We start from the raw sequence: 24,607 nt of genomic DNA on the forward strand, positions 1-24,607 counted from the left end.
CCAAGAATGTGTTATCTCTTACCTAAAATTACTAATATTTCTATAGAAAATGTGTTTTCATTTCCTAAAAGCAGAACACAACCCATTTTATTAGTTGAGGATTCCTGATTTCAACATGGTTCTTAGTAGAATAGTCAGTATCAGCCAATAACAGTCAATAGTAGCAGGGGCATGGGGGGAAAAAGAATTAGGACTCAAAGACTAGTTAATTTAAAAAAAAGAAAAGCTAAAAAAAAATGCTTTGCTGAAACCCTTTGGGAGTTCTGGGTTTTGAGGGGGGCATGAGCCACTCATTACCTTGTATGGCCTTCAATAAACTTTACTCCGGACTCTGATGTTTCACTATTGTTTGGCCTAACTGTGTATCAAGCACATTAACTTGTGTTCACTAGCCTGTCTAGGGGCCTGTATATCCAAAACAGTTAATGTTTCATCCTGAGTTTTGTACTGAATTATTCTCAGGGTGTACTGTAGGTCAGAGGCTGTAGTGGCTCATGACTGATCCTTGTAGAACTGGATGGCAGACAACATTCTTTATTTTACATTCTGTTCCTCTCTATGTCTTCATGGCTGTAACCAAGAAAGGTGTTGGGACTTCCCTGGTGTTTCAGTGGATAAGAGCCCACCTGCCAATGCACGGGACATAGGCTCAATCCCTGGCTCAAGAAGATTCCATGTGGCATGGAGCGACTGAGCCAGTGCAGCACACCTACTGTGCGCCAGTGCGCCAGCCCCAACTGCTGAAGCCCATGCACCTAGAGCCTGTGCCCTGCAACAAGAGAAGCCTGTGCCCCACAACTAGAGAATAGCCCACATTCATTGCAACTAGAGAAAGCCCAGGCACAGCATGAAGACCCAGTGCAACCAAAAATGAAATAAATAAATTAATATTTTGAAAAAGAAAGGTCTTCACCTTTTGTTGTGAGTGAAATGGTTTACCAACTTTAGAGACAAATTAGCTTACTACATTTCTTCAAGGAGTTTTGTTCTCATTGGCTTACATAGGGGAATAGAATTTGCCTCCCCCAAATATGTCTCTTGGTGTATTAATTATTTTAAGCTGATTATTTTCTAAGAAACAGCAGACTTGGAAAAAACTTTTAGCCAGTAGGAATTATCCTTTTGTAAGAAACAGTTATATTTGTAAGAAGAATCTCCATTTGTAGGTTGTCTCCCTCCTGGTATTAGGAAGAGGACGACCACATCTCTAGAAAATTATGAATGAAGAAGGCAGTGAGTTTAATCTGCCCAACCACATTGCCCTTATTTACTGTGTGACCTCTGATAACTCACTCCTCACCCTCAATATCCTCTTTAGTCTTTAGTTGAGAGTTCAAAAAATACATCTATTTCTGCTTTATTGACTACGCCAAATCCTTCGACTATGTGGATCCCAATTAACTGTGGAAAACTCTGAAGGAGATGGGAATACCAGACCACCTGACCTGCCTCTTGAGAAACCTGTATGCAGTTCAGGAAGCAACAGTTAGAACTGGACATGGAACAACAGACTGGTTCCAAATAGGAAAAGGAGTACGTCAAGGCTGTATATTGTCACCCTGCTTATTTAACTTATATGCAGAATATATCATGAGAAAACGCTGGGCTGGAGGAAGCACAAGCTGGAATAAAGATTGCAGGGAGAAATATCAATTACCTCAGATATGCAGATGACACCACTCTTTTTTTTTTTTTTTTTTGTTAAGAAAATTTTCGTGGTTTTATTGTATCATGAGGCATTGAAACATCTGAACAAATCAATATCTGGGCGGTGAGGCAGCTGCTTTCTCCTTCACTTCTTTGGGTTACTAGAGCAACTTGTCAGTAGATAAAAAAAAAAAAAAAAAAAGAAACTTTTGCATTACTTAAGTCTTTCCAAGGCATGCGCTGGTACAACACAAACTTCTCCTGTCAGATGCAACTAGTCTAGCGTCCAAACATCATGCACAACACCTCAGTAGCAGCAGCGCACTGAGCCCACGCCCACCGCGGCCCTGCTCATTTGTGAATGATATTTGGAGCATCTGGAGGAGTGTGAATAGTATTGGGAAGAGGAGGGAGGAGGAAACAGCATGAGTGCCTGGCTGGGAGGAGGTCAGCCAAAGTTGTGCAGGGCAAGCCTGAACATGTCATTGGTGCAAACCCAAGCATCGTTGATGTTCTTTAATAGGAACATCTGGTGGAACCCCATGATGGGGTCTTCATCGGCCTTAAGCTGGCCCACAACCATGCTGATGATGCAGCTGTCTGGTGTGGGCTGATGGTCCTGTGCCGTGATGCTGTGCTGGATTTTCTGGAATGGAAGGCTAGACAATTTCTCCACAATGGCAGCTTTCCCCTGGAATTGCTGTCCTTCCCACGTAAGGCATGATGCATCAATATAAATTGCGCCTAGTTGAGTTCTGTCATTATCAAATAACTGGTAGTAATGTTGAATGAAGCTGGATCCAATCTGCTCCCAAATTGGCTTGTCTCCCATTCTGGAGCGTCACCTGGCCTCGTTGAGACCCGAGGGGCTGGCACGATGGCGGCAGCGGCGGCGGCAACCCAGCGCGGTCTGCGACCGTCTGTCCCTTCCCCCCTGCCTTCCCTTGCCACCCCGCTGCACTCTCGCAGATGACACCACTCTTATGGCAGAAAGTGAAGAAGAACTAAAGAGCCTCTTGATGAAAGTGAAAGAGGAGAGTGAAAAAGTTGGCTTAAAGTTCAACATTCAGAAAACTAAGATCGTGGCATCTGGTCCCATCACTTCATGGCAAATAGATGGGGAAACAGTGGAAACAGTGACTGACTTTATTTTTCTAGGCTCCAAAATCACTGCAGATGGTGACTGCAGCCATGAAATTAAAAGACGCTTACTCCTTGGAAGGAACGTTATGACCAACCATGACAGCATATTAAAAAGTAGAGACATTATTCTGTCAACAAAGGTCCATCTAGTCAAGGCTATGGTTTTTCCAGTGGTTATGTATGTATGTGAGAGTTGGACTATAAAGAAAGCTGAGCGCAGAAGAATTGATGCTTTTGAACTGTGGTGTTGGAAAAGACTCGAGAGTCCCTTGAACTTCAAGGAGATCCAACCAGTCCATCCTGGGGGAGATCAATCCTGGGTGTTCATTGGTAGGACTGATGTTGAAGCTTAAACTCCAATACTTTGGCCACCTTAGGCAAAGAGCTGACTCACTTGAAAAGAACCTGATAAGGGGAAAGATTGAAGGCAGGAGGAGAAGGGGACGATGGAGGATGAGATAGTTGGATGGCATCACCAACTCAAGGGACATGGGTTTGGGTGGACTCCAGGAGTTGGTGATGGACAGCGAGGCCTGGCATGCTGTGGTTCATGGGGTCGCAGAGTCGGACACGACTGAGCAACTGAACTGAACTGAACTGAGGATGGTTTTTAAGGTGAGGGTTTCAATCATTTTGATAAGTTACTTAGTTAATCTGGTCTTTCCCATGTATACATGTTATTAAAATTTTGTTTCATTTTCTCCTGCTAATGTCTCATATTGATTTAATTTTTCAGCCAGCCAGAAGAACCTAGAAGAACAGAGGAAATTTTCTTCCTTCCCACACTTATCAAGATAACTACACAGTCACATAAATCAACTATTCCTAAAATTCACTATTCCTAAAGTAAGGGAATTCCAAAAATAAATACATTTCTAATACTTTAAATAAGACAGATTGAAAAAAAAAAATCCTTCTTACAGAAATTTCTAGTACTAGGAATCCAGGTTCAAATAACTCAAGAAAATTTTTTGGCAAATGATAGTTTTCCAATGTTTGGTTAAAAAAAAAAAACCAGCTATGTCTTTCTGTAAGAGAGAAGAATAAACCTGACTCAATACTGGATTTGTTTCTTTTACTTTAAACTTTGTATTCTACTGCTTTTGCTTCAAGTTAATCACTAAAGGGAAGTTGTCTATAAGCTTAAAGTGTCCATAACGGCCCAGATTAGGAACTCTGCTTCCCATGCCTGCGTGTTAAGTTAAAATACCTTTCTTAAGTTCACAGGAAACATCCTGACCAGACCCACCTGTGAACGGGTGCAGGAAAGAAGAAATCAACACATCCCCTCCTCACTCAGTCTGCTGGCTTTCAGAATAAAGTTTCTATTCTTTGCCACAACAAGTGGTCTCCCGATTTATTAGCTTGTTGTGCGGGCAAACAGCATGAGCTTGGACTTGGTAAAATTTTTGCACTGTGAAATATAACACAAATGTGTATCACCTTAATTGTGTCTCCTTGCTCAGAGAATAATTGACTTGAACGTCCTAAAGTTACACCACTTTAATTACTTAAAAAAAAAAACCCTAACATTACTCTTACATAATGGTTTAGAAACATGAAAACTGTAAATTTGTTCAATAAAACTGACCCATTATTCAACTTTTTTTCCTGCAACTAATTTTAGAGAGTTCTAACAGATTAATACATCTCTTAAAGGAGATTTGTTCTCATTGGCTTATGTAGGGGAATAGAACTTGCATATCTTGTGGAAGCTAAGTTCCCCAACTAGCAACTGAATCCAGGACCTCTGCAATGAGATCATGGGAGTCCTAACCATTGGACAGTGAGGGAATTCCTGAAAATTTTTCATATTAACAGTAACTTCACAGTACATCAACTTGAAACTTATTTCTATGATCCGTTGGTCATTTAAAACTTTGATTAACTTGGTATTGGATAAGGCTCTTGAGAGTCCCTTGGACTGCAAGGAGATCCAACCAGTCCATCCTAAAGGAAATCAGTCCTGAGTGTTCATTGGAAGAACTATGTTGAAGCTGAAACTCCAATACTTTGGCCAACTGATGTGAAGAACTGACTCATTTGAAAAGACCCTCATGCTGGGAAAGATTGAAGGCGGGAGAAGAAAGGGATGACAAAGGATGAGATGGTTGGATGGCATCACTGACTCAATGGACATTAGTTTGGGTAAACTCCAGGAGTTGGTGATGGACAGGGAGGCCTGGCGTGCTGCAGTCCATGGGGTCGCAAAGAGTCGGACACGACTGAGCTACTGAACCGAACTGAACTGAGCTAACTAACTCTTCGACACCTTGCTATGATCTAAGAATAATTTTAAATTTATATAATCTTGCTTATTCTTTTATGTTACACAGAGGCGGAATCTCTGAATTAGATTAACGCGCTCCGTTTTGCCACTTAGAGGGCAAACGGTAGTGGTGGTTGTAGAAAGTTGCGTCCTATATCGTTAGGAGTTTCGTTAATCTCTTAAAATGCTTGACTACGACAGCTCCCAATTATTCACCTTTTCGTGGAAGGATGACAAGGATAGAGGAGAACTGTTCACTAATGCCAGGCGCCGCAGAGCCGTAATGCACCTGCGCAAACCAGGACAGGCACACCCACAGGACAAAGAACACCTGTAATTATACACCCGTTCACCGACGCGACTCCTGCGCGCACGCACCCCCACGCTCCCTTAGCTCCGCCCCCTCGTGCGTGCCGACACTTCCTTCCGTCCAACTTCGGTTTCCTCTGCGAGGAGCCCGCCCTGACCTCTTCCGGGACCAGACGTCATCGTTCTCGCTTCCCGGTAACTAAGGTGATGGGGGCACTTCCCACTGAAGGGAGTGGACGTCTTATTGGACGGCGGCGAGCTCCTGAGGCGTCCTGGTTGCGCCTAGAAAACAGTTCTGTAGGCGCCGGTGTTCCGTGCGACAGAAAGGTTTAGAGGTGAACGTGGAAAAACGTGTGTTCTGAGGAATTGTGATTTTGAGGCGCGAAGCACCTCTGGCTTGCCCTGTTTCAAATGGCGGCGCAGCCTGTCTGAGCGTCTTCCTTCCGCTCTCCTGCCCCCAGGCCATGTTTGATTGGCCAGCGTGCGGCGCCGTGGAGTGACGCACAAGGGTGCTGACCAATCGGCTTAGAGCTGAGGTGGACTTGGTGGGAGCCGGATCCCGGCTTTTAGCAGCTGTGGTTGCGGAAGGCTGCGGCCAGGTGAGCTCCTCCGGCCAGGTGAGCGGGCAGCACGGGTGATGAGAGGCTGAGGGCTGGGACAAGAGTCTCTTCTGAGGGCAGGTGGGTTGCTCCTGGGGCGAGGCCTTTTCCCGGCAGGCGGGGGAACTGAGGGGATCGGTGACCCAAGGGTTTGTTGAAAGTGGCGCGGTCCCCGCCAGCTGGGGCGGCGGGCCGGCTTTTGGCGCAGGATCCCTCGGACTCGGGGGAGGGGGGGCCTGGAAGGATCCAACGTCCATTTTAAAGTTGAGGAACTCGAGAATTAGGTTAAATGATTTACGCTTCGTAAGGGAGCCGGAGCTAAGAACCCAGGTCTTCAGACTCCTTGCTTAGCCTTAGCTGTGTCCTGAAAAGTCACGCCCTTAAAGTGAAATGAATGGTACAGATTTTGTTTTTTGGGGGGGGGGGGCAGACACACATACAGGATCTTTACAGTTTTACTTTTTCATAATTCATCCATTCAGCTAGTAACCCATTCTGAAACTTTTCCCCTTTGAAAATACGATGTTAGGGGTCGACTCGTCTCTAGAAAAATGCACTGTTGGCTCATGCACACAGTTTTGCATGTACTTTCAGAGGATTTATTGACCTGGTTAAGTTCCTTGTTGGCTGTGAGCCCAGAGTTAAGAATCCATGCTCTTGAAATGAGGGGAAGAGAGGCAGTGGGAAATGGACAGTGCAGGTTTTAATATGTAGATGCTTGGGGACATAGGATGGAGATATAGTATCTATTAATGAAATGTTTTGAGAAGGAAAATGGTCACTTAATGAAGCCTGCTGAGGTGCTTGCAGAGAGTGCTTTCATAACCACATAAATTACCTTTTGCTGCCCAGGAGGTTGCGGAAGTGTTTCTTGTGTATACAGTGCCTCAGTTGCCCCCTTTTGCCAGAAATAACAAATGTCTTGATTTAATTGGAACAGACATTTGGAATTTCTATGATCTATATTGTGTGTAGCAGAGTAATCGATTCATTCACATATATAAGCTGTATATTATTCTCTTTGTCTGAATTATTTATGGTACATCTTAAAGTAATTGGAGACAGTCATTATTTAGCATTGCATAAATGAGCACTAGAGGCCACTTATATAATAGATTCCTTAATTTGCCTTTTTTCCCATTGTTGAACTTTTTGTTCCCTTGAATCCTACTTAATAGCTGGACTGTATGTTAGCCTAGATTTTAGTATGTAAACAGGATGTATAGAGCACTCAGGAGAATTGGCATTATCTTGGTTTGGAAAATGTACATAATCTGAATGGCTGATTTTATTAGAATCTTTCAAGGCATGAGCATAAGCGACTGTGGTGAGAAGATAGGTGCTGGTGAGGTGTGTATGTAGCGTAGTAGTCCACTGGCCTTTAATTCTGGTGATCCCAAGAAGTACTTTGGGTAAGAACTGGGGGCTGTTAACTCCGTGAATAGCATTTGAGCATCAGTATCTAGGTCTTTTCTCTGTAGTTAATAACCGCAAGAGGGAAAATGGCACAAAACCAAGATCACTTGGAATGTAAATTTTAATACAATGTTTTACTCAAATAGAGTCAGGAGGGAAGGGGGTCAGGGAGGAAGGTAGCCAGCTTCTGAAACAGAGCTTGAACACAGGTTTGAAATCTGCTTGACTGAATTGATAATGTGCTGTTTGAGGAGATTTAAATGACTCTTACTCAACTGCATGCAGTTCAGAGATGACCAAGAGATTGTAAACCTCCTGCCCCTTTTATTTTTTTTTAAGTACTAGAAACGAGGATTGGAGAAAGGAACAGGAAAGGTAGCCGTGAAGTTAACTGACCCTTAGGGGGTCAGAGAGAATTGAGACATTGGCATCCTCCAGTGACAAGTTCTTTTATACTTTAGTGTTTAAAGAATGTTGCGTTAGGTGATCATCTTTTTTTTTGAAGTTCAATGGGAATTTCACATACAATTAAGAGTTTATCTGTATTTTTTTTTTTAGACAATGGCCACATATCTGGAGTTCATTCAGCAGAATGAAGAACGCGATGGCGTGCGTTTTAGTTGGAATGTGTGGCCTTCCAGCAGACTTGAGGCTACAAGAATGGTTGTTCCCCTGGCTTGTCTTCTCACTCCTTTAAAAGAACGTCCAGACCTGCCGCCCGTACAGTATGAACCTGTGCTCTGCAGCAGGCCAACTTGCAAAGCCATTCTCAATCCACTTTGGTATGAGCTCTTTTAAAAACTAGTAAAAAGGATGACTGCAATAAATTCCGATGTTTACGTGATCCTATTGAAGTGATTCATTTGGGCAAGATGTCAGATCTGAGATGAGTAGTGAATAGTGAAATACTTAGGTAATGAGTGCTTGTGGGAATCCCCCCGGCCTGATAACTCCAGATAGAATTAGAACTTATGGGGTGAGGTGGAGGGAAAGGATTGCTAGTTGTTTTTCCCTTCTGGTTTGCAGTTTATTTTTGGTTTAACCGTTGATTTTATTGGTGGTGTTAAAGCTTTTTCCAGAAAATTCCAAATGCTTTAGACAGTTTGTCGCACCTACCTGATATGGTGATCCCATACAGCAGGAAGAAGTAATAGGCAGAAGAAATTTGAGCTCTTAAAAGATTTTATTGTTAAGTGTAACTTTTTTTTTTGCACCTGGAATAGTGACCTGTGATCGCTAAATGTGGGCACTCTGAAAGAATTTGTAAACAAATGAGGAGTGTCTTAAATACTCTTTAAAGCATAAAATTTTTATATAATGGAACTTTTTTTTACTTCATTCTCCTTGCTTTTACTTGATGTGCCCATGTATAAGATGCTGCTGCTCTTTTATTTTATTTTTTTGCTGCTGCTCTTAAAATAATAGCCCCTGATATTAATTTTGTAAATGTAGAAAGCATGGGGCAAGCAACAAGTTTTAGGAAGTGTATCAACCCAGAAGCCTTCCTGCCCAGCTTCTTCAAGTGAGCTAAGTGTTGTGGTTCAAGTCTGAGGAGTTTTTCCTGTGTAAAATGTACTTTTTAGTACTAAAATTTAGTAGTTTCACATATATGAACAGTAAAGATGTTAGGAAAATTATAAACACTGTTTAGATAACGGGGCCATAGGAAGTAACAAATAAATTTTATAGCTCATGAACTTCTAAATATTATCTCGGAAGTCAGAAAAGAGAAAAAAGGGTTTAGTAGCCATTCATTGTTGCTGCTTGAAGGAACCTTTCTGTGTCCTCAGAAGCCAGAACTCAAGCGGCAGAGAAGGTGTTGCATGCCTTCATCCAATGATGCACCCACATAGGAACACACATCTCTCTGAGATTAACTGAGCTTGAAGTTTACACGTAAATGTTTTCTAGCTTAAAACACATTATTGACCAGAGACGTATTAATGCCAGAGGTGTTCGTTTCTACAAAAATCCCCCGCTTAGTACTGTGTTAAAAATGAAAATAGTACCTGGTTGTAATATTTTATCTTTCTCACAGTCAGGTTGATTATCGAGCAAAGCTTTGGGCCTGTAATTTCTGTTTCCAGAGAAATCAGGTATGTGAACGTAGTTATTTTAAAAGTATTCCTTATGTTTCCGTTCATTGTCCTATGCTGAAAAAATTGAGGTGAATTTGGGTCTCTCCTGGGAATATTGAATGTTGAGCATCCGTGATTTTTCTTTTGAATGGTCATTCTGTTTCTTTATTTGTGTCTTTGTCATTTGCTGTGGAGAGGACATAGAATTCTTTCTTTTTTTTTCTAAGTACGCTCTCTGTAAGCACTGAGTATGTTACCCTAGAAAATAGATAAGATGTTTATGTTACATTTGACTTCAATTTATTTTAATTGGATACTGGATTTTCATTTTCTGACCCTTCTAACTTTTAGGGTCAAATATCAGTATTTATCTTGTTTTGATTTAAGCATTTTTAAGCTATTAAGCTAAGAGCTCCCAAATGATGAGAGACTTCTCTTTGACATGAGCTGTGCCTATGAAGAAAATGTTCTAAAAGTGGATTGTGATGATTATTGCACAGTTCTGTGTGCATTTACTAAAAATCACTGAATTGTGCATTTTAAATGTTGGTAAAGCAGTTAGCAAATAATTATGCTCATCATAATATATACTGTCCTCGTAGACCTTAAGATACTAATAATCTACTTATTCTTAATTTGATCATAATTATGAGTCTCATGCTCAGTGCACACTGAGTCCAGTGATAAAGGACCAACCTGCAGTTGGTAACTGAGTATAAGCTTGGGAATTAGAAGCAGGTACCATTCAAGATTTTTTTTTTTTTTAATATTCATTTATTTTGGCTATGCCTAGTCTTAGCTGAGGCACATGAGCTCTTCATTGCAACATTCAGAATCTTTAGTGGCAGCATGTGGGATCTGGTTCCCTGACCAGGGATCAAACCCAGGTCCCCTGCATTGGGAACATGGAGTCTTAGCCACTGGATCACCAGGGAAGTCCCACCATTCAAGATTTCATGGGCGATTGAGAAGTATATGCAAGTCTTAAAAACATTCCTACACCCTATTACACTCAGAATTGATGTCCGTTTAATTTTATTAATTGTGGAAATTCTACTGGATCAGAAAGACAGTGTCAACAGAGTAAAAGCCAGCTCATACAGTGGGTGAAAGCATTTGCAAATTGTAAGTCTAAGGGATTAATATACAGAATATTTAAGAACTTGTAATGGTCAACAATAGGGAAGCCCAGTTCAGAAATGGCCAAAGGACTTGAAGAGATCATTTCTCCAAAGATGATAGACGGATGGCCAATAAGCACATAAAAAGGTGCTCATCGTCACTAATCATTATTGTTGTTTACCAAATGATCCAGTTTTCCCACCTCTGGATATATACCCAAAAGAACTGAGAACAGGATCTTGTAGATATACACTCCTATTTACAGCAGTATTATTCACAGTAGCTAAACATTTCACCTGACTTCAGTATCCGCTGCTAGATGAATGGGTAAGCAAGTGTTGTGTGTTTAGTGAAATAGTAATCAGCCTTAAGATGCAAGGATGTTCTGACTTACGCTACAATGTAGTTGAGCTTTACTGATATTACTGAGTGAAATAAGCCAGTCCTAAAAAGGCAAAAGTATGATTCCCCCTTAAATGAGGTACTTGGAGTAATCAGATTCATAGACACAGAAAGTGGAGAGATGGGTGCCAGGGGCTGGATGGGGATGGAGCAGAGATTGTTTAACAGGTTCAGAGTTTCAGTTATACAAGATGAGAAAAATTCTGGGGATGGATGTTGGAGATGGTTGTGCAACGTTATGAGTGTCTTTAAGACTCTGAACCGTACACTCAAAAAGATGGTAAAATCGGTATGTACGGCGTCATACCTCAATTTTTAACTTGGGGGAAAGGAAAAGCAACATACAAGCTATGAATCTAAAATGTCTGCAGAGAGAATAGAGGACATCTATGACATTATGTTAAGCACCAAAAGGCAGGTTGCAAAATTGTGCATACAAGATGATCTCAGCTGTGCTTAATTAAGTGTGGAAACCAAGATGTTGACAGAGGCTGCCTCCAGGTGGTGGGAATGTGTGTGGGGGTGTGTGTGTGTGGGGTGGAGGGGCGGTTGTTCCTTTATTCTTAGATTTTTTTGTTCAGTCATGTAGTTGTGTATGACTTTTGTAACCCCATGGGCTGTAGCCTGCCAGGCTCCTCTGTCCATGAAATTTCTTGTACTTGCCAGGTTCTCTGCAATGAACATGTATTACTTTATTGATCACAGCTAGAATAATAAACCTAAATAAAAGCTTTAGATGCCACATAGATAATTGATAAGACAGCTAAAATCTCAGGTGTTCATTGATAGGCAACAATTAGGAAATGGTTTTAATAGTGTGTGTTTTAATTATTTAGAAGTTATAACATATCTGAAAACTGCATTTTAAAAAATGTTCCAGTGTGATAGGGCAGTATTAATAGATTTTTGTACTTTAGTAACATGTTCTACATTTTTTACTTTCAGAATAAATACATAGTCATTAAACTATTACAGTTTTTATAAATGAAAGATAAAAGACATAGTGTAACTTTCAGCCCTCATGAAACATTGCTCTGTCTTGTTCTTTCCAGTTTCCTCCAGCTTACGCAGGCATATCAGAGGTGAACCAGCCTGCTGAATTGATGCCCCAGTTTTCTACAATTGAGTACGTGGTACAGGTAATTGTCATGTGTTTAAGGAGTAGTGTTAAGTATTGAGTTTTTTCTGAAATACTCTTGTCTTCTGTATCTGTTGCCCATATGGACGATTTATAGCTGCAAGGCCCACAGGATCCTTGACTGCTCAGTGTGTGGGCACAGACGTGTCCCTGGGCCTTGGTTCTGGCTTCTCCTCAGGCTGGAGCTCTCTCCCTGTATCTGCATTGCTCCCTCTCTCCCCTCCAGCTTTTTGCTCACAGGTTACTTTTTTTTTTTTTAATCTGTAATGTTACTTTCTTAACAAGGCTGCCCTAGCCTCCCAGTTACTGGTGGAGCTCCGCCCCCCACCCCGCCCCACCTGCACAATCCCGCTCCTCTTCTCTGTTCCCAAAAGTTAGCTCTTCAGGCAGATAGGGATCTCTGGCCTTTTGGTCCGCTGATGTATCGCAGGACCTGAAGCAAGGCCTGGCATTCAAAATGTGGAATAAATTGTTGGATACAAATAGTCTTTGCATCTAGTTGGTTTTGATAAAACCTGTCTTTTAATGAGGTAAGTTTATGGACAGGGAGGCCTGGCGTGCTGCGATTCATGGGGTCGCAAAGAGTCGGACACGACTGAGCGACTGAACTGAACTGAAAGGTTTGTTTCGATGTTCTTATCCCTGACAAGCGTAAATAAAGAGTTTTTATTTAATACGTACCTGTTTTAAAAAGAGCAGGTCACGTCTGTCTGTACACTGACCATTATACCATTTTTCTCCACATCCAGCGAGGTGCCCCATCCCCTCTGATCTTCCTGTATGTGGTGGACACGTGTCTGGAGGAAGATGACCTCCAAGCGCTCAAGGAGTCCTTGCAGATGTCCCTGAGCCTCCTCCCTCCGGACGCACTGGTGGGTTTGATCACGTTTGGGAGGATGGTACAGGTTCACGAACTCAGCTGCGAGGGGATCTCCAAGAGTTACGTCTTCCGGGGGACGAAGGACCTCACTGCCAAGCAGATCCAGGTCAGTGCCTGGCTTGTCCTCAGGCAGGAGCAGGGATAGTTCTTAAAGTTTCATTAAGAAAAAGGAAAAAATTAGGAGCCATTCTCTTGTTGTGTTATGAGAAATGCGTCTTTTTGGTTTGTGTAGGACATGCTGGGCCTGACCAAGCCTGCGATGCCCGTGCAGCCAGTGCGCCCGGCTCAGCCGCAGGAGCGCCCGTCCGTGTCCAGCAGGTGAGCCTGGCCCCATGGGTGGGGGGGTGGTGCGCGGCGAGAGGGCCTTGTATTTTATTTTTAAAGGGGAAAAAAAGATTAAGCCTAATCAATATTTAATGTTTAATAATAAGCATAATACATCAATGTATGTTTAAAATTTATAGATAATTATATAAATATATGTGTACACATATATCCTGGGGCAGTTTTGCTCAGGATGCTTTTCCTTTTAGAGTTGTATCACCATAGAGGTTATGAGAGCACTGCACACAGTCATTCCCCTCTTCTTAGACATGCGGCTGTTGTCCTTTTTTTCTAATTTTGACAGCACTGCAGCTTTCGGGACCTCAGTTCCCCAACCAGGTATTGAACCCGGGCCACAACAGTGAAAGCCCAGAATCCTAACCACTAGGCCACTAGGGAACTCGCCCCGTTTTGTACAGCTGGGGACACTGAAAAGGCTTCTGTCCTGAGACAAACCTGAGACTCGGCACTTAGTTCACATGGCCTGCTGTGCTCCTAGAACAGCTGAGGGCTGGGTTAACAGTCGGCCAACATAAGGTGATGGTTACGGCCTCTTCTGTGAGAAACCAGTGTTTCTCCCTGATGACTCCAAGTGTTTAAGAGAAACATGGAGAGAGTCTTCAGAACGATTGATGATCCCTGCTTGTGAACCTTACGTGAACTGAGTTCCTGTTAGGCATGTCTTTAGGATTTTTTTTTTTTTGCCACTTAAACTTTAATTAAACTGATTTGCTCCTGTTTGAAATTGATTTTCTTTCCACACTACAGGTGCAAATTATTATATGTTAGGCTTTAAGAGATTGTCCTGTATAAAATTGCTTTGAGTTTTTTGTGTTTGTAGTTAAGAGACAACTTTGAAGAAAAAAAAAACTGCAAGTTTTTTCTACTGATACTCGTTTTGAAGAGCAGTAGCTATGTGTCACGTGGGCCAAGGACCAGAGTACTTTATTAAATCAGACTTGACGTTTCCATTCAAAATCACGCAGGTTTCTGCAGCCCATTCACAAGATTGACATGAACCTCACTGATCTCCTTGGGGAACTACAGAGGGACCCGTGGCCTGTACCTCAGGGGAAGAGGCCTTTGCGATCCACTGGTGTTGCCTTGTCCATTGCTGTTGGCCTGTTGGAGGTAACTCAGAATTTACTGCCCTGCCAAACCTTGCAAGCTTGCTGGCAGAAGGTGTGTTCCTTGACCTTGTCCGAAAAATCAGCTGTGACCCCAGTCAGCTGACTTTGTTAGTTTATCAGAATGTACTTCAGTGATTATTATTGTCCACACTGAAGGAGCCCTCAGTGTTTTGAAAATTATAGAAAGTTTTCTTGAGAAACACAAGACCATTAGGGCAGTGGGATCACAGTAAATTAATGAAAGCTCTCCAGAGCCTCAAACTGGAAGTGAGAAGCTGCTTGTATATAGAGTCGTTTGCTCTTTGTTGCAGTGTCCTCAGTGTTCACGACAATTCATGACAGCCGAGGGAGCGCGTGTTTGTAGCATCTCTGTGGGAAGTGTGCTTGGGGCTGGTTGTGTGTCTCTAACATGCTGCCACTCACTGTCACAGGGCACTTTTCCAAACACGGGAGCCAGGATCATGCTGTTCACTGGGGGACCCCCCACTCAGGGACCTGGCATGGTGGTTGGAGATGAATTAAAGGTTCCTATTCGTTCCTGGCATGACATTGAGAAAGACAATGCCCGCTTCATGAAAAAGGCAACCAAGGTAGGTGCTGCTGGCCACGGGCTGTAAGTGTAGTCACCCAGGGTGGGGCTTCGGCTGCTCAGGAGCGACCTCTGCCCAGGCCATGCTGTGTGGCAGGCAGGCTGCCTTTGCTGAGGTGACCTGCCAGATCTCGCTGACATTAAATATCTGCCCCAGTTCTGAGACCTTGGTTAGAATGGATGTGATCACACAGGGGACATGAGGACAGTTTCCTTTATGACATCCATATAAAAAAAGTGTGGCTTCCAATATCGAAATACTTTGAGGATACCTAATGGGGGATGTCCCTGTTCCATGAAATGGTTTTTCTTTCTCCGCAGCACTATGAGATGCTTGCGAACCGCACTGCTGCAAACGGTCACTGCATTGATATTTACGCCTGTGCCCTTGATCAGACTGGACTCCTGGAGATGAAGTGTTGCCCAAATCTTACTGGGTATGTGGACAGTGAGCCCCTGAGTAAAGTGAGACTGGTGGTTCTAAGGAAAGAGAAATGAGGGGTACAACCGTGGGGAGGGCCCAGGCTAGCTCACAGGAGCATTTGTTTGGCTCCGGGCTGCGGTTTCTGGGTTGGGGAGGGTGGTGCACTTCTCAGAGGAAGAAGCTGTGATCAGAAGGAGGTCAGGCTTCCCTAGGAACCTGTCGTTTCAGAGGAACTTCACTTCTTAGAGTTGTTCAGACACCCGGGCAAGATGGCAAGCATGAAATGTGTGGCCTTTAGCATTTCCTTGTGAGAAGGGTAGGGAATAGGTCTGAATGCCAGAGAAAGTAGGAGCCCCTCCCCTGGCTTCCTGACAGCCTGGAGGGTGCAGTGAGGGGTGGGTTGAGAGCACAAGTCCTCACCTCGGGTGGATGGCATTGTGGAGGCATGGTCCTCAAAGCAGAATGAGGCCCAACCAGCCACCTCAGGGCTCCATGGGGGCTGATTAGAAATGTGCACACTTGGGCCTCACCCCAGACCTCCTGAGTCAGAGACTGAGGCTCCAGCCTGGTGGTCAGTTTTAACAAACTGGGGATTTTGGTGAGATCCACAGACGTGCAGTGCTGGTCTGAAGCTGCTGCACGTCAGAATCACCCATGAACATTAAAAGCTACTCTTGATTTGAGTCCTGTTTCTAAAGTCAGATTTAATTAGCACAGGGTGCGGCCTGGGCATCAGTGTATTTAAAGTTGCCGAGAAAAAAAGTTGCCGAGAGTTTCTGACGTGCAGGGTTTGAGAACCCCAGCGTGTTCCAGGTATAGCTGAGCACACGCAGCTGATGATTGTATCATTTTTGTTTTAACTTTTTAATTGAAGTAATTAAGATTCACAAGGAATTGCAAACATAGTACAAAGAGATCTGTCCGTACTTTTCATCCAGCAATTCCCAATGGCTCAGTTCAGTTGCTTAGTCGTGTCCGACTCTTTGCCACCCCGTGGACTGCAGCACACCAGGCCTCCCTGTCCATCACCAACTCCCGGAGTTTACCCAAACTCATGTCCATTGAGTCGGTGATGCCATCCAACCATCTCATCCTCTGTTGTCCCCTTCTCCTCCTGCCTTCAATCTTTCCCAGCATCAGGGTCTTTTCAAATGAGTCAGTTCTTTGCATCAGGTGTCCACAATATCGGAGTTTCAGCTTCAACATCAGTCCTTCCAATGAACACTCAGTACTGATCTCCTTTAGGATGGACTGGTTGGATCTCCTTATAGTCCAAAGGACTCTCAAAAGTCTTCTCCAACTCCACAATTCAAAAGCGTCAATTCTTCAGCGCTCAGCTTTCTTTATAGTCTAACTCTTACATCCCTACATGACTACTGGAAAAGCCATAGCCTTGACTAGATGGACCTTTGTTGGCAAAGTAATGTCTCTGCTTTTTAATATGTTGTTTAGGTTGGTCGTAACTTTCCTTCTAAGGAGGAAGCGTCTTTTAATTTCATGGCTGCAGTCACCATCAGCACTGATTTTGGAGCCCAGTGCTGGCATCTTACATAAATACAGCACCATGTTACAACCAGGAAACTTTCCTTAGTCTATATAGTTAACTCCATTATGGACTGGACTTGCCTTTCACCAGTGTTTACATGCACTCATTTTAAAAATCTCTGTGTATGTCTAGTTCTGTGAGGTATTTGTCGTCTCTTGTAGGTTTATATGTCATAGTGATCAAGATACAAGCGCTGTTCTAAAGAATTCTGTTTCATGTTTTAAAAATAATGTCTTTCCTGAGTACAGCTTAAACTGGCTGTTACCATTAGCAAGCAGTATATTGTCAGTAGCACCTTTATAGACATGCTTGTTTTTTTCTTTTTGCTCTAAATTGTTTGTCAGTACCCAGGAAGCCTCTGAATGGCTTTCAGTCATCCTAAAGGTTCACTTCCTTTTTCCTTTTTTCTTCCTAGAGGCTACATGGTGATGGGAGATTCTTTCAACACTTCTCTCTTCAAGCAGACATTCCAAAGAATTTTTAGTAAAGATTTTAATGGAAATTTCCGAATGGCATTTGGTGCTACTTTGGAAGTAAAGGTACAATAGATTTCTAAAGATTTAAGGGAAGAATAGTGTTCCTACTTATTTAGTAGTTGGCCTTGGGGAAACCTCACCCCGCAGGACATGGGCACTTAAAGAGAAGAAGTTCCCAGCAAAATGATCCCACCATCCCTGGTTGCTTTGCTTCTCAAGAATGACCTGTGTATTTATCAGTGTTTGAAACACAGAGTTGTCTGCTTTCCCTGCAGGTTCTGCCCTGTCCTAGGACAGCAGGCCTTAGATTACGGGTGGTAGGCTGAGCACCCACTCAACCACTGATTCGTGCATAATACCTGCCTGCAGACCGACCAGTGCTCTTAAATAGGGTGGCATCATGAGTGTGGCTTTTTGTTTTCCACACAGAGACTGTAGACCTATACCCTTGATCTGAGTCACTGAGAAAACATTCAAAGTGACCATTAGAAAATACGATCGTAAATATTACTTGTGAATTGGTAATAATGAGTAAATCATCTTGGTTAGACTTCAAAAAACATCATCAAATGTTTGAGGTTTATTTAAATAGATGAAGAATGGACTTTGCTGACATGAATTCAGATTTAAAAATCCGAGTATGGCCTTGCCATTATGTCAGAGTCCATGAATTAAGTATATTTAAAGATACACAAGACAGCATGTTTGCTGACTGACAGTTGTAACTAATTATAGCAGATTCGTGGCATTGGAAAGAATGTAGTAGTATTGGTGGAATTGCTGTCCTCTGTGTGCACAGTTGTTTCGACTTTGAGAAAGCAGGACATGTGGCATCATCTTTGGAACAAAGATATGCTGCTTCTCAAGGAGGGTTTTATTAAAGTTCTGGTTGATTCACAGCAGTCATGGAGAACCGTGTAGCAGCTTTTGTGTACTAGAATCCCTGTAGGGTTTTCTCTGGGTGAAGTGATAACCCTGCCGTTTCTTCCTCTAAGTTTTAGGTGTGTCCTTTGTAAGAGGGTGGTTCTTAGTGGTTAACTGTGTGCTTTTGTGTAATTCTGTCTCAGACCTCAAGGGAGCTGAAGGTTGCGGGAGCCATCGGACCCTGTGTGTCTCTGAATGTGAAAGGACCATGTGTGTCAGAAAATGTAAGAAAAGCTCCATCACCTTTCTCTCCTCTGTCCCAGATTTGGCCGCTTCAGTGGGTTGAAACTGGATGACCTTTTGTTATGTCACCTGTTGGCTTGTGTCTGTGCAGAGGGGAGGAGGGGTAGTGTCATCTCTGTGTTTCTGTCCATCCAGCTAAATGGTCAGAGAGGAGGAAGCTGAGGCTCGCAGAGGTTCATTGTCCTGCTCGGGGTCAGAGCTGACATGGAGGAGCCAGGCCCAGGTCCCCCTGACCTGCTACTCCTGCTTGGGTGGTCGTGCCAGAGAACCACCAGGCGTTCCATTCCATGGAGCACAGCCCTTGAGAGAGAAACTCATGTGCTTATTGCCATTGGAAGGGCTGCCTTTGTCTCACTTCTCAGAGACCATTCGAGTCGGCTGGGTGGTGGTGACACTGTGTGCCTGCAGATGCTGGTGTTCTTGAGTGCACGGAAGCAGCTCAGCCTCACCAGGTGGAGAGGTGGCCTTGCTGGTGACCCGCTTCCTCTGCTCACACTGCGGCTACCAAGGGTACACCAGTGGTCCAGCGAGGCCTGTCCAGGCTGGCTCTGGGCAGGGTGATGACGTTTATGTCCTTCCCCACCATCATCTTCAACTCAAGGGTGGGTGGGAGGGGTGGGTGTGGACTCCGGGTGAGGGTGGGTGGGACGAGGTACTTCACGGATCCAGGACTCAGCGTCTCTGTTGGGGAATAAAGGAAATGATGGGACCTACTATATAGTACTATCGGGAAGATTCAGCGAGCAGCCCAAGGGAAGCACCAGGGTCGCCCACACTAGATTTCACCCTTCACATCAGAGTTCTGTCCTCAGCAATGAACGTTTCACTAGTGACTACCTAGAGCTAGTTTGAAGTTGCCAGAGGCAAGACAACTTGCGAGAATTTTCCTGTAACCCTCTGGGTGAGGTGGGTTGCTGCCCCAGGCCCCTCTGATGAGTCCCTTGTCATCACCAAGTACTAAGGGACTTGTACTCCTGTTTCTCAGCGGGGCCTTGGGAGGCTTCCGTGTTCCTAAATATTCCCCATAGACGTAGAATCTGCCTCAGTAGGTGTTGTCGATTAGTCCAGACTGATGAGCTGCTCTGGGGTCCAGCAGGGACCAGCCATGACACTTGTGGATGGGGGTGGAGGAGGCAACGGCGAGGGAAGTACAGTTTTCAGACACACTGGGAAGTTTGAGAAGAGTGTAATCCTGTTTCCCCACCATTTAGAGTCATCAGTCCTGGACATTTTGTCAGGATCATCGCTCTATCCTCGTGTTGGCCACATTTGAGTTACCTATCTGATATCCTCTACTTGCCATATTCGCTATCCTATTTTGCCTTTGAAAACACATTGCAGATGTCTTGAGTCTGTGTTTCAGCGTGCAGCTTCTGAAGACAAGGCTATTCTCAAGACTAGGAAAGCAGTTTCCTGATACCATCTAACACATGGTCACGTTCTGTCCCTACTTTCTCTCCAAGTGCCCTTGCAACTGTTTTCCCTTCTAACCAGCATTGCTTCTGGGATTATATATCCTCAGTCTTCTAAGATCTAGAGTGGACTTGCTGTCATTTTGTTTATGGTTTTTGGCCTGTTGTTTTGTTTGACGACGTCTGTTGAGACAGAGCCAGGTGCCAGCATCTTCTCTCCTTGAGTGTCACGAGGTTTCCGCGTGTTTGTTTTCTCATTTGGCTTGTCTTCTGTCATATTTGCTGTGAAGTGGAGGCTAGACGGGGGCTGTTTCCTTTTTGCCTCAGCAGGAAGCCTGTTGAATGAGCTGATAGCGCAACACGAGTATCTTGTTTGCCAGCAGCCGTTCCCCTATGGCATTAGGTTATCCTTTGATAACCCTGCATGTCAGTGTATTTGAATCTCAGTAAAATGGTGATCTCCTAGTTCCATCTTTCCATTTTCTTCTGATCAAGGCAGATCAGAAGATGCTTACTTAAGGAGTAAATGCTTATTTAAGGAGTTTGTGTATTACTGAGAAGAAGTCCTTGTGGGGCTTTGGATGGTTTGTGACCACGCTTAGCCCCTGTTGCTATAGGGGAGGAACAGAAATTGTCCTTTTTCCTCTGCCCATGTCGATTTCATTGTTCGGGACCTAACAAAACACAGCTTAACAAGAGAAAAGCAACTTTGTTAATGTGTGCATGGCACTTATACCCAGCAGGTATGTCTGTAGTGATGGATAACTGCAAGGGGTGGTTAGAACTTAGGAGTATGTTACTCTTAACAGAAGAGCAATAACTCTGTAGAAGAGGGACAACACAGAGGAAAGGGACTTTGGGTCCTGAGGAGTGGCAGATGGAGGAAATGTAGATAGATGGGGAAACTCATGAAAAAGGAGGGTTTTTTAAGCACGAGTCATTACACATTCTTCCCACGCCACCTCTGGGCTGGTGAGCATCTAGCGTGTCCTTGGTTACTTCAGAAGCTCCTGCCTTCTTGGCAGGAGGAGGATGGAGAATTTTTTTACGTCTGGTTTTAAAAAATGACCTTCAGTTTAAAATAATCCTTAGGCCAGCATGGCATGTTTTGGGTGTGACGGTACTCTGAACCACGTGTGAACCACATGGATCTGAAGCTTGAATGAGTTTCACGTATTAAAAATGGAGTTGGACAGTGAGGGGAGAGATTTGAGAGAAGGGTTAGCAAGCCCAGAAAGGGAGGTGGGCAGGCCCCGGTTATTTGCTCACCCTCATTCCTGGGGGTGGCCTCACTGCCCAGCAGGAGTTAAAGGGAAGGTGAACACCCAGACCTTCGTCCATCTCACGATCTTCCCAGGAAAGTCTCATGAAGCACTGCGAGCTGTGACCTGATTTCATTGTGACTCTTCCCTCTCCTGCCTGAGCGTCACCTTCCTCAGATGCTGGTTCTGTGCCCGGGGACACAAGCTCCTGGCCCAGCTCCGTAGAGATCGGACTGATGTCAGCTGTCCTCAACTGACACTGTACACTGCGGGTGGATTCAGAGAAATGTACGAGAGGTGTCATGACTCTCTCTACGCACAGTTGTGTTGCTCTCCAAGGATGGTTTTCCGTATTCTAATGAAGTGTTGAATGTATGTCTCAGACCCTGGTTCATGGTTCTAGGTGTATGATACCTATAGCTTTTCTTCTCAATGTTATGCTTAAAGCTGTGATACCCTTCACACTTTAGTGAACTTCTTATCACTGGGGAGCCGTTCAGCTGTTCAACATAATGTAGCCTTCACATGGCTAAAATCTCAGTTTTCTTACCATGAATTTATATGTAGCTTTTGCATAAGGGAATTGAGTTAAGAATTTATATTTGACAGCTCAAGTTCTGTAATTATTTCTTAGTCTAGTAACAATGGAGGAAGCACACAAATTGTTCAAGCTAGGCAGGTGGTTCTTTTCTCTTGCAGTGTTTCTTCCCTGTCCCTGACTTGATCCTCTCAGTTGACGTCAGTGTTCTGCACTATCTGTGTCTGTGTAGAGATACGTCTCACTGATGTAATGAAAACTGATCAGAGTGCCCATTTGAAAAGCCTGATTTTGGAGCACTGTAATAAGTGTTAAAGTTTATTCTGACTTGTAGTTTTACTTTTTTTAGTGAAATTTAGATTTTCTTTATTTTTTGGCTATGCTGCACAGATGTGGGATATTAGTTCCTTGACCAGGGATTTGAACTTGTGCCCGCCTGCAGTGGAAGTTCAGAGTCCTAGCCACTGGAGTACCAGGGAATGCCCGAAATTCAAGCTTTGTTTGGAGTGAGATAGTCTAAGGGGCCTGCCCTTCTCAGAGTTAGTACTTATCATTAGCAGTTAATCACTGTAGTATCTCTCTTGTCTTACTTCTTTTTAATTCCTCTTCTCACCCCTAGGAACTTGGTGTTGGTGGCACGAGCCAGTGGAAAATCTGTGGCCTTGATCCCACGAATGACACTCGGCATCTACTTTGAAGTAGTCAACCAGGTGGGCTGGATTTCTTTGTGAATAGTCATGTCTCTGCATTGTGTTTTCTGGTTTATTACAGACTGGGGTTTCTGGTTTCTCTCTCCAGAAGCTGATGCTACTTTGGGCTTGTGTTGGGCCTGATACCAGTCTGGCATCATCTTTTTTATTCTTTTGGGGGTTTGGTCAGAGTCAGACAGGAGATTGCCCTTGTCACTTTGTTTGTTCCTCTTCATCAGAAGAGGAATGGCTTTTATCAGCCATCATAATGTTAATGAATTTCTGAGTGTGTCAGTTTTTCTCCAGTACTTTACTGTTTTAAACTCAGACATACAGAAGCATGAGTAGAATTGTACAGTGAATACCCCAGTAGCCACCACTGAGGTTCTGTAATTAATATCATGTCTAGCCTTCCCTCAATTCCTTCTGTTTGGCTGGACTTTGAAGCAAGTTACAGTCACCAGTGTCTTTCCTCCCTAAACCCCTCAACATGTATATCATTAAGTCGGGTTCAGTGTTTATTTGAATATGGTTCTCTTGTTGGTTGGTTGTTTTTTTTTGATCCCTGGGTCGGGAAGATACCCTGTAGGAGGGAACAGCAACCCACTGCAGTATTCTTTTAATTTTTATCTTTAGTTAATTTTTTAAAAAATTTATTTATTTGTAATTGAAGGATGATTGCTTTACAGTATTGGTTTCTACCAAACATCAACATGAATCAGCCATAGGTTTACCCATGTCCCCTCCCATTTGAATATCCCTTCCACCTCCCCTGACATCCCACCCCTGTAAGTTGTCACTGAGCCCCAGCTGGTTCTCTGTTTTTGAGATAAGAATTATAAACAGTGAAAAGCCTTGATCTTAAGTGTCACATTCAACACGCCTTGAGAACCTTGCTGTCACCATGGTGTTGGTCGTCTTAGGATGCACCTGCAGCCTTTGTGACCGCTTCTGTGGTGTCCTGCACTGACAGTAACAGGGTGCTGGCCTCTTGCCCTGCAGCACAACGCCCCGATCCCGCAAGGAGGCCGAGGCGCCATCCAGTTCGTCACGCACTACCAGCACTCCAGCACCCAGCGGCGCATCCGTGTGACCACCGTTGCCCGCAAGTGAGCACCCCAGCTTCCTCTCTGCTGAGCCCCTGGTCTTTGCTGTGGAGGAAATCTAGTATCTGGTTGTTCATCTCTGTGATCCACTGATTGCGTGGTCCTCACCAGCCCTTGCTGACTCATTTGATTAGAGCTGGATGGGGACGGGGTGGGGGAGGAGACAGCATTGCAGCTTACTCAGCTTAGAAGATGCTTCTTTAGTAGGGATAAGTTCTTTAAAAATGATATTTCCAAAAAAAAATGATATTTCATTATTTTATTTATCAAATAAGTGACCCACAAGCATACCATCCTTGTAAAAGATTCAAACAGCACATAGTTATGTAGAGTGGGCCTCCCTGCCTCCCCTGAGGTGAAGTACAATTACCATGCTAGCTTCATTGTCCACAGTCCCATTTCTGGGCAGTCATGTACCACGTGTGTGCGTTATATACACGATGGCTTTTGTGTTGGTGCGCATAAGCTTCTCTCGTTAATGTGTCAAGGATACCTTTCTTGTCAGTACATAAAGGCCTCAACCTCATTTTTGTTTTGGGGAAAAAAAAAAGCTTTTTTGAAGTAGTTGGTAAAGAATCTGCCTGCAGTGCAAGAGACCTGGGTTCAATCCCTGTGTTGGGAAGATCTCCTGGAGGAGGGCATGGCAACCCACTCCAGTATTCTTGCCTGGAGAATCCCATGGACAGAAGAGCCTGGTGGGCTGCAGTCCATGGGGTCGCAAAGAGTCAGACATGACTGAGTGACCAAGCACACTATTAGAGTCAGGTGTACAACAGAGTGGCCTCATGTTTCTATAGGTTGTAACTCCATTTAAAGTTATAAAATGTTGGCTCTAGTCCCTGTGCTGTACAGTATGTCCTTGTAACCAGTTTATTTTATACACAGTAGATTTTACCTCTTATGCTCCTCCCTTCTTCCCTTTCCTGACTGGTAACTACTAG

At 43.8% G+C, this 24,607-nt stretch overlaps 2 protein-coding genes across 2 annotated transcripts in view; one reads left to right on the top strand and one right to left on the bottom strand.

Moving 5' to 3' along the window:
* Positions 1-1,854: 1,854 nt before the first annotated feature.
* On the bottom strand, positions 1,855-2,590 carry LOC139036631 (nuclear transport factor 2). Its single transcript, XM_070472204.1, has one exon. The coding sequence runs from the start codon at positions 2,477-2,479 to the stop codon at positions 2,096-2,098; it is 384 nt and encodes a 127-aa protein (XP_070328305.1). The 5' UTR covers positions 2,480-2,590; the 3' UTR covers positions 1,855-2,095.
* Positions 2,591-5,486: 2,896 nt separating this feature from the next.
* Positions 5,487-24,607, top strand: part of SEC23B (SEC23 homolog B, COPII coat complex component) — a 30,096-nt gene continuing 10,975 nt past the window's right edge. Inside the window, 14 exon segments of the mRNA XM_020878692.2 lie at positions 5,487-5,563; positions 7,942-8,165; positions 9,422-9,479; positions 12,038-12,124; positions 12,873-13,109; positions 13,236-13,321; positions 14,314-14,458; positions 14,889-15,047; positions 15,368-15,483; positions 17,432-17,555; positions 18,560-18,640; positions 22,491-22,547; positions 22,549-22,581; positions 23,563-23,669. Coding sequence (XP_020734351.2) covers positions 7,945-8,165; positions 9,422-9,479; positions 12,038-12,124; positions 12,873-13,109; positions 13,236-13,321; positions 14,314-14,458; positions 14,889-15,047; positions 15,368-15,483; positions 17,432-17,555; positions 18,560-18,640; positions 22,491-22,547; positions 22,549-22,581; positions 23,563-23,669 — 1,511 coding nt within the window. The 5' untranslated portion in view covers positions 5,487-5,563; positions 7,942-7,944.

The sequence above is a fragment of the Odocoileus virginianus genome, chromosome 9, assembly GCF_023699985.2.
Source record: "Odocoileus virginianus isolate 20LAN1187 ecotype Illinois chromosome 9, Ovbor_1.2, whole genome shotgun sequence".
NCBI classification, from domain to species: domain Eukaryota; kingdom Metazoa; phylum Chordata; class Mammalia; order Artiodactyla; family Cervidae; genus Odocoileus; species Odocoileus virginianus.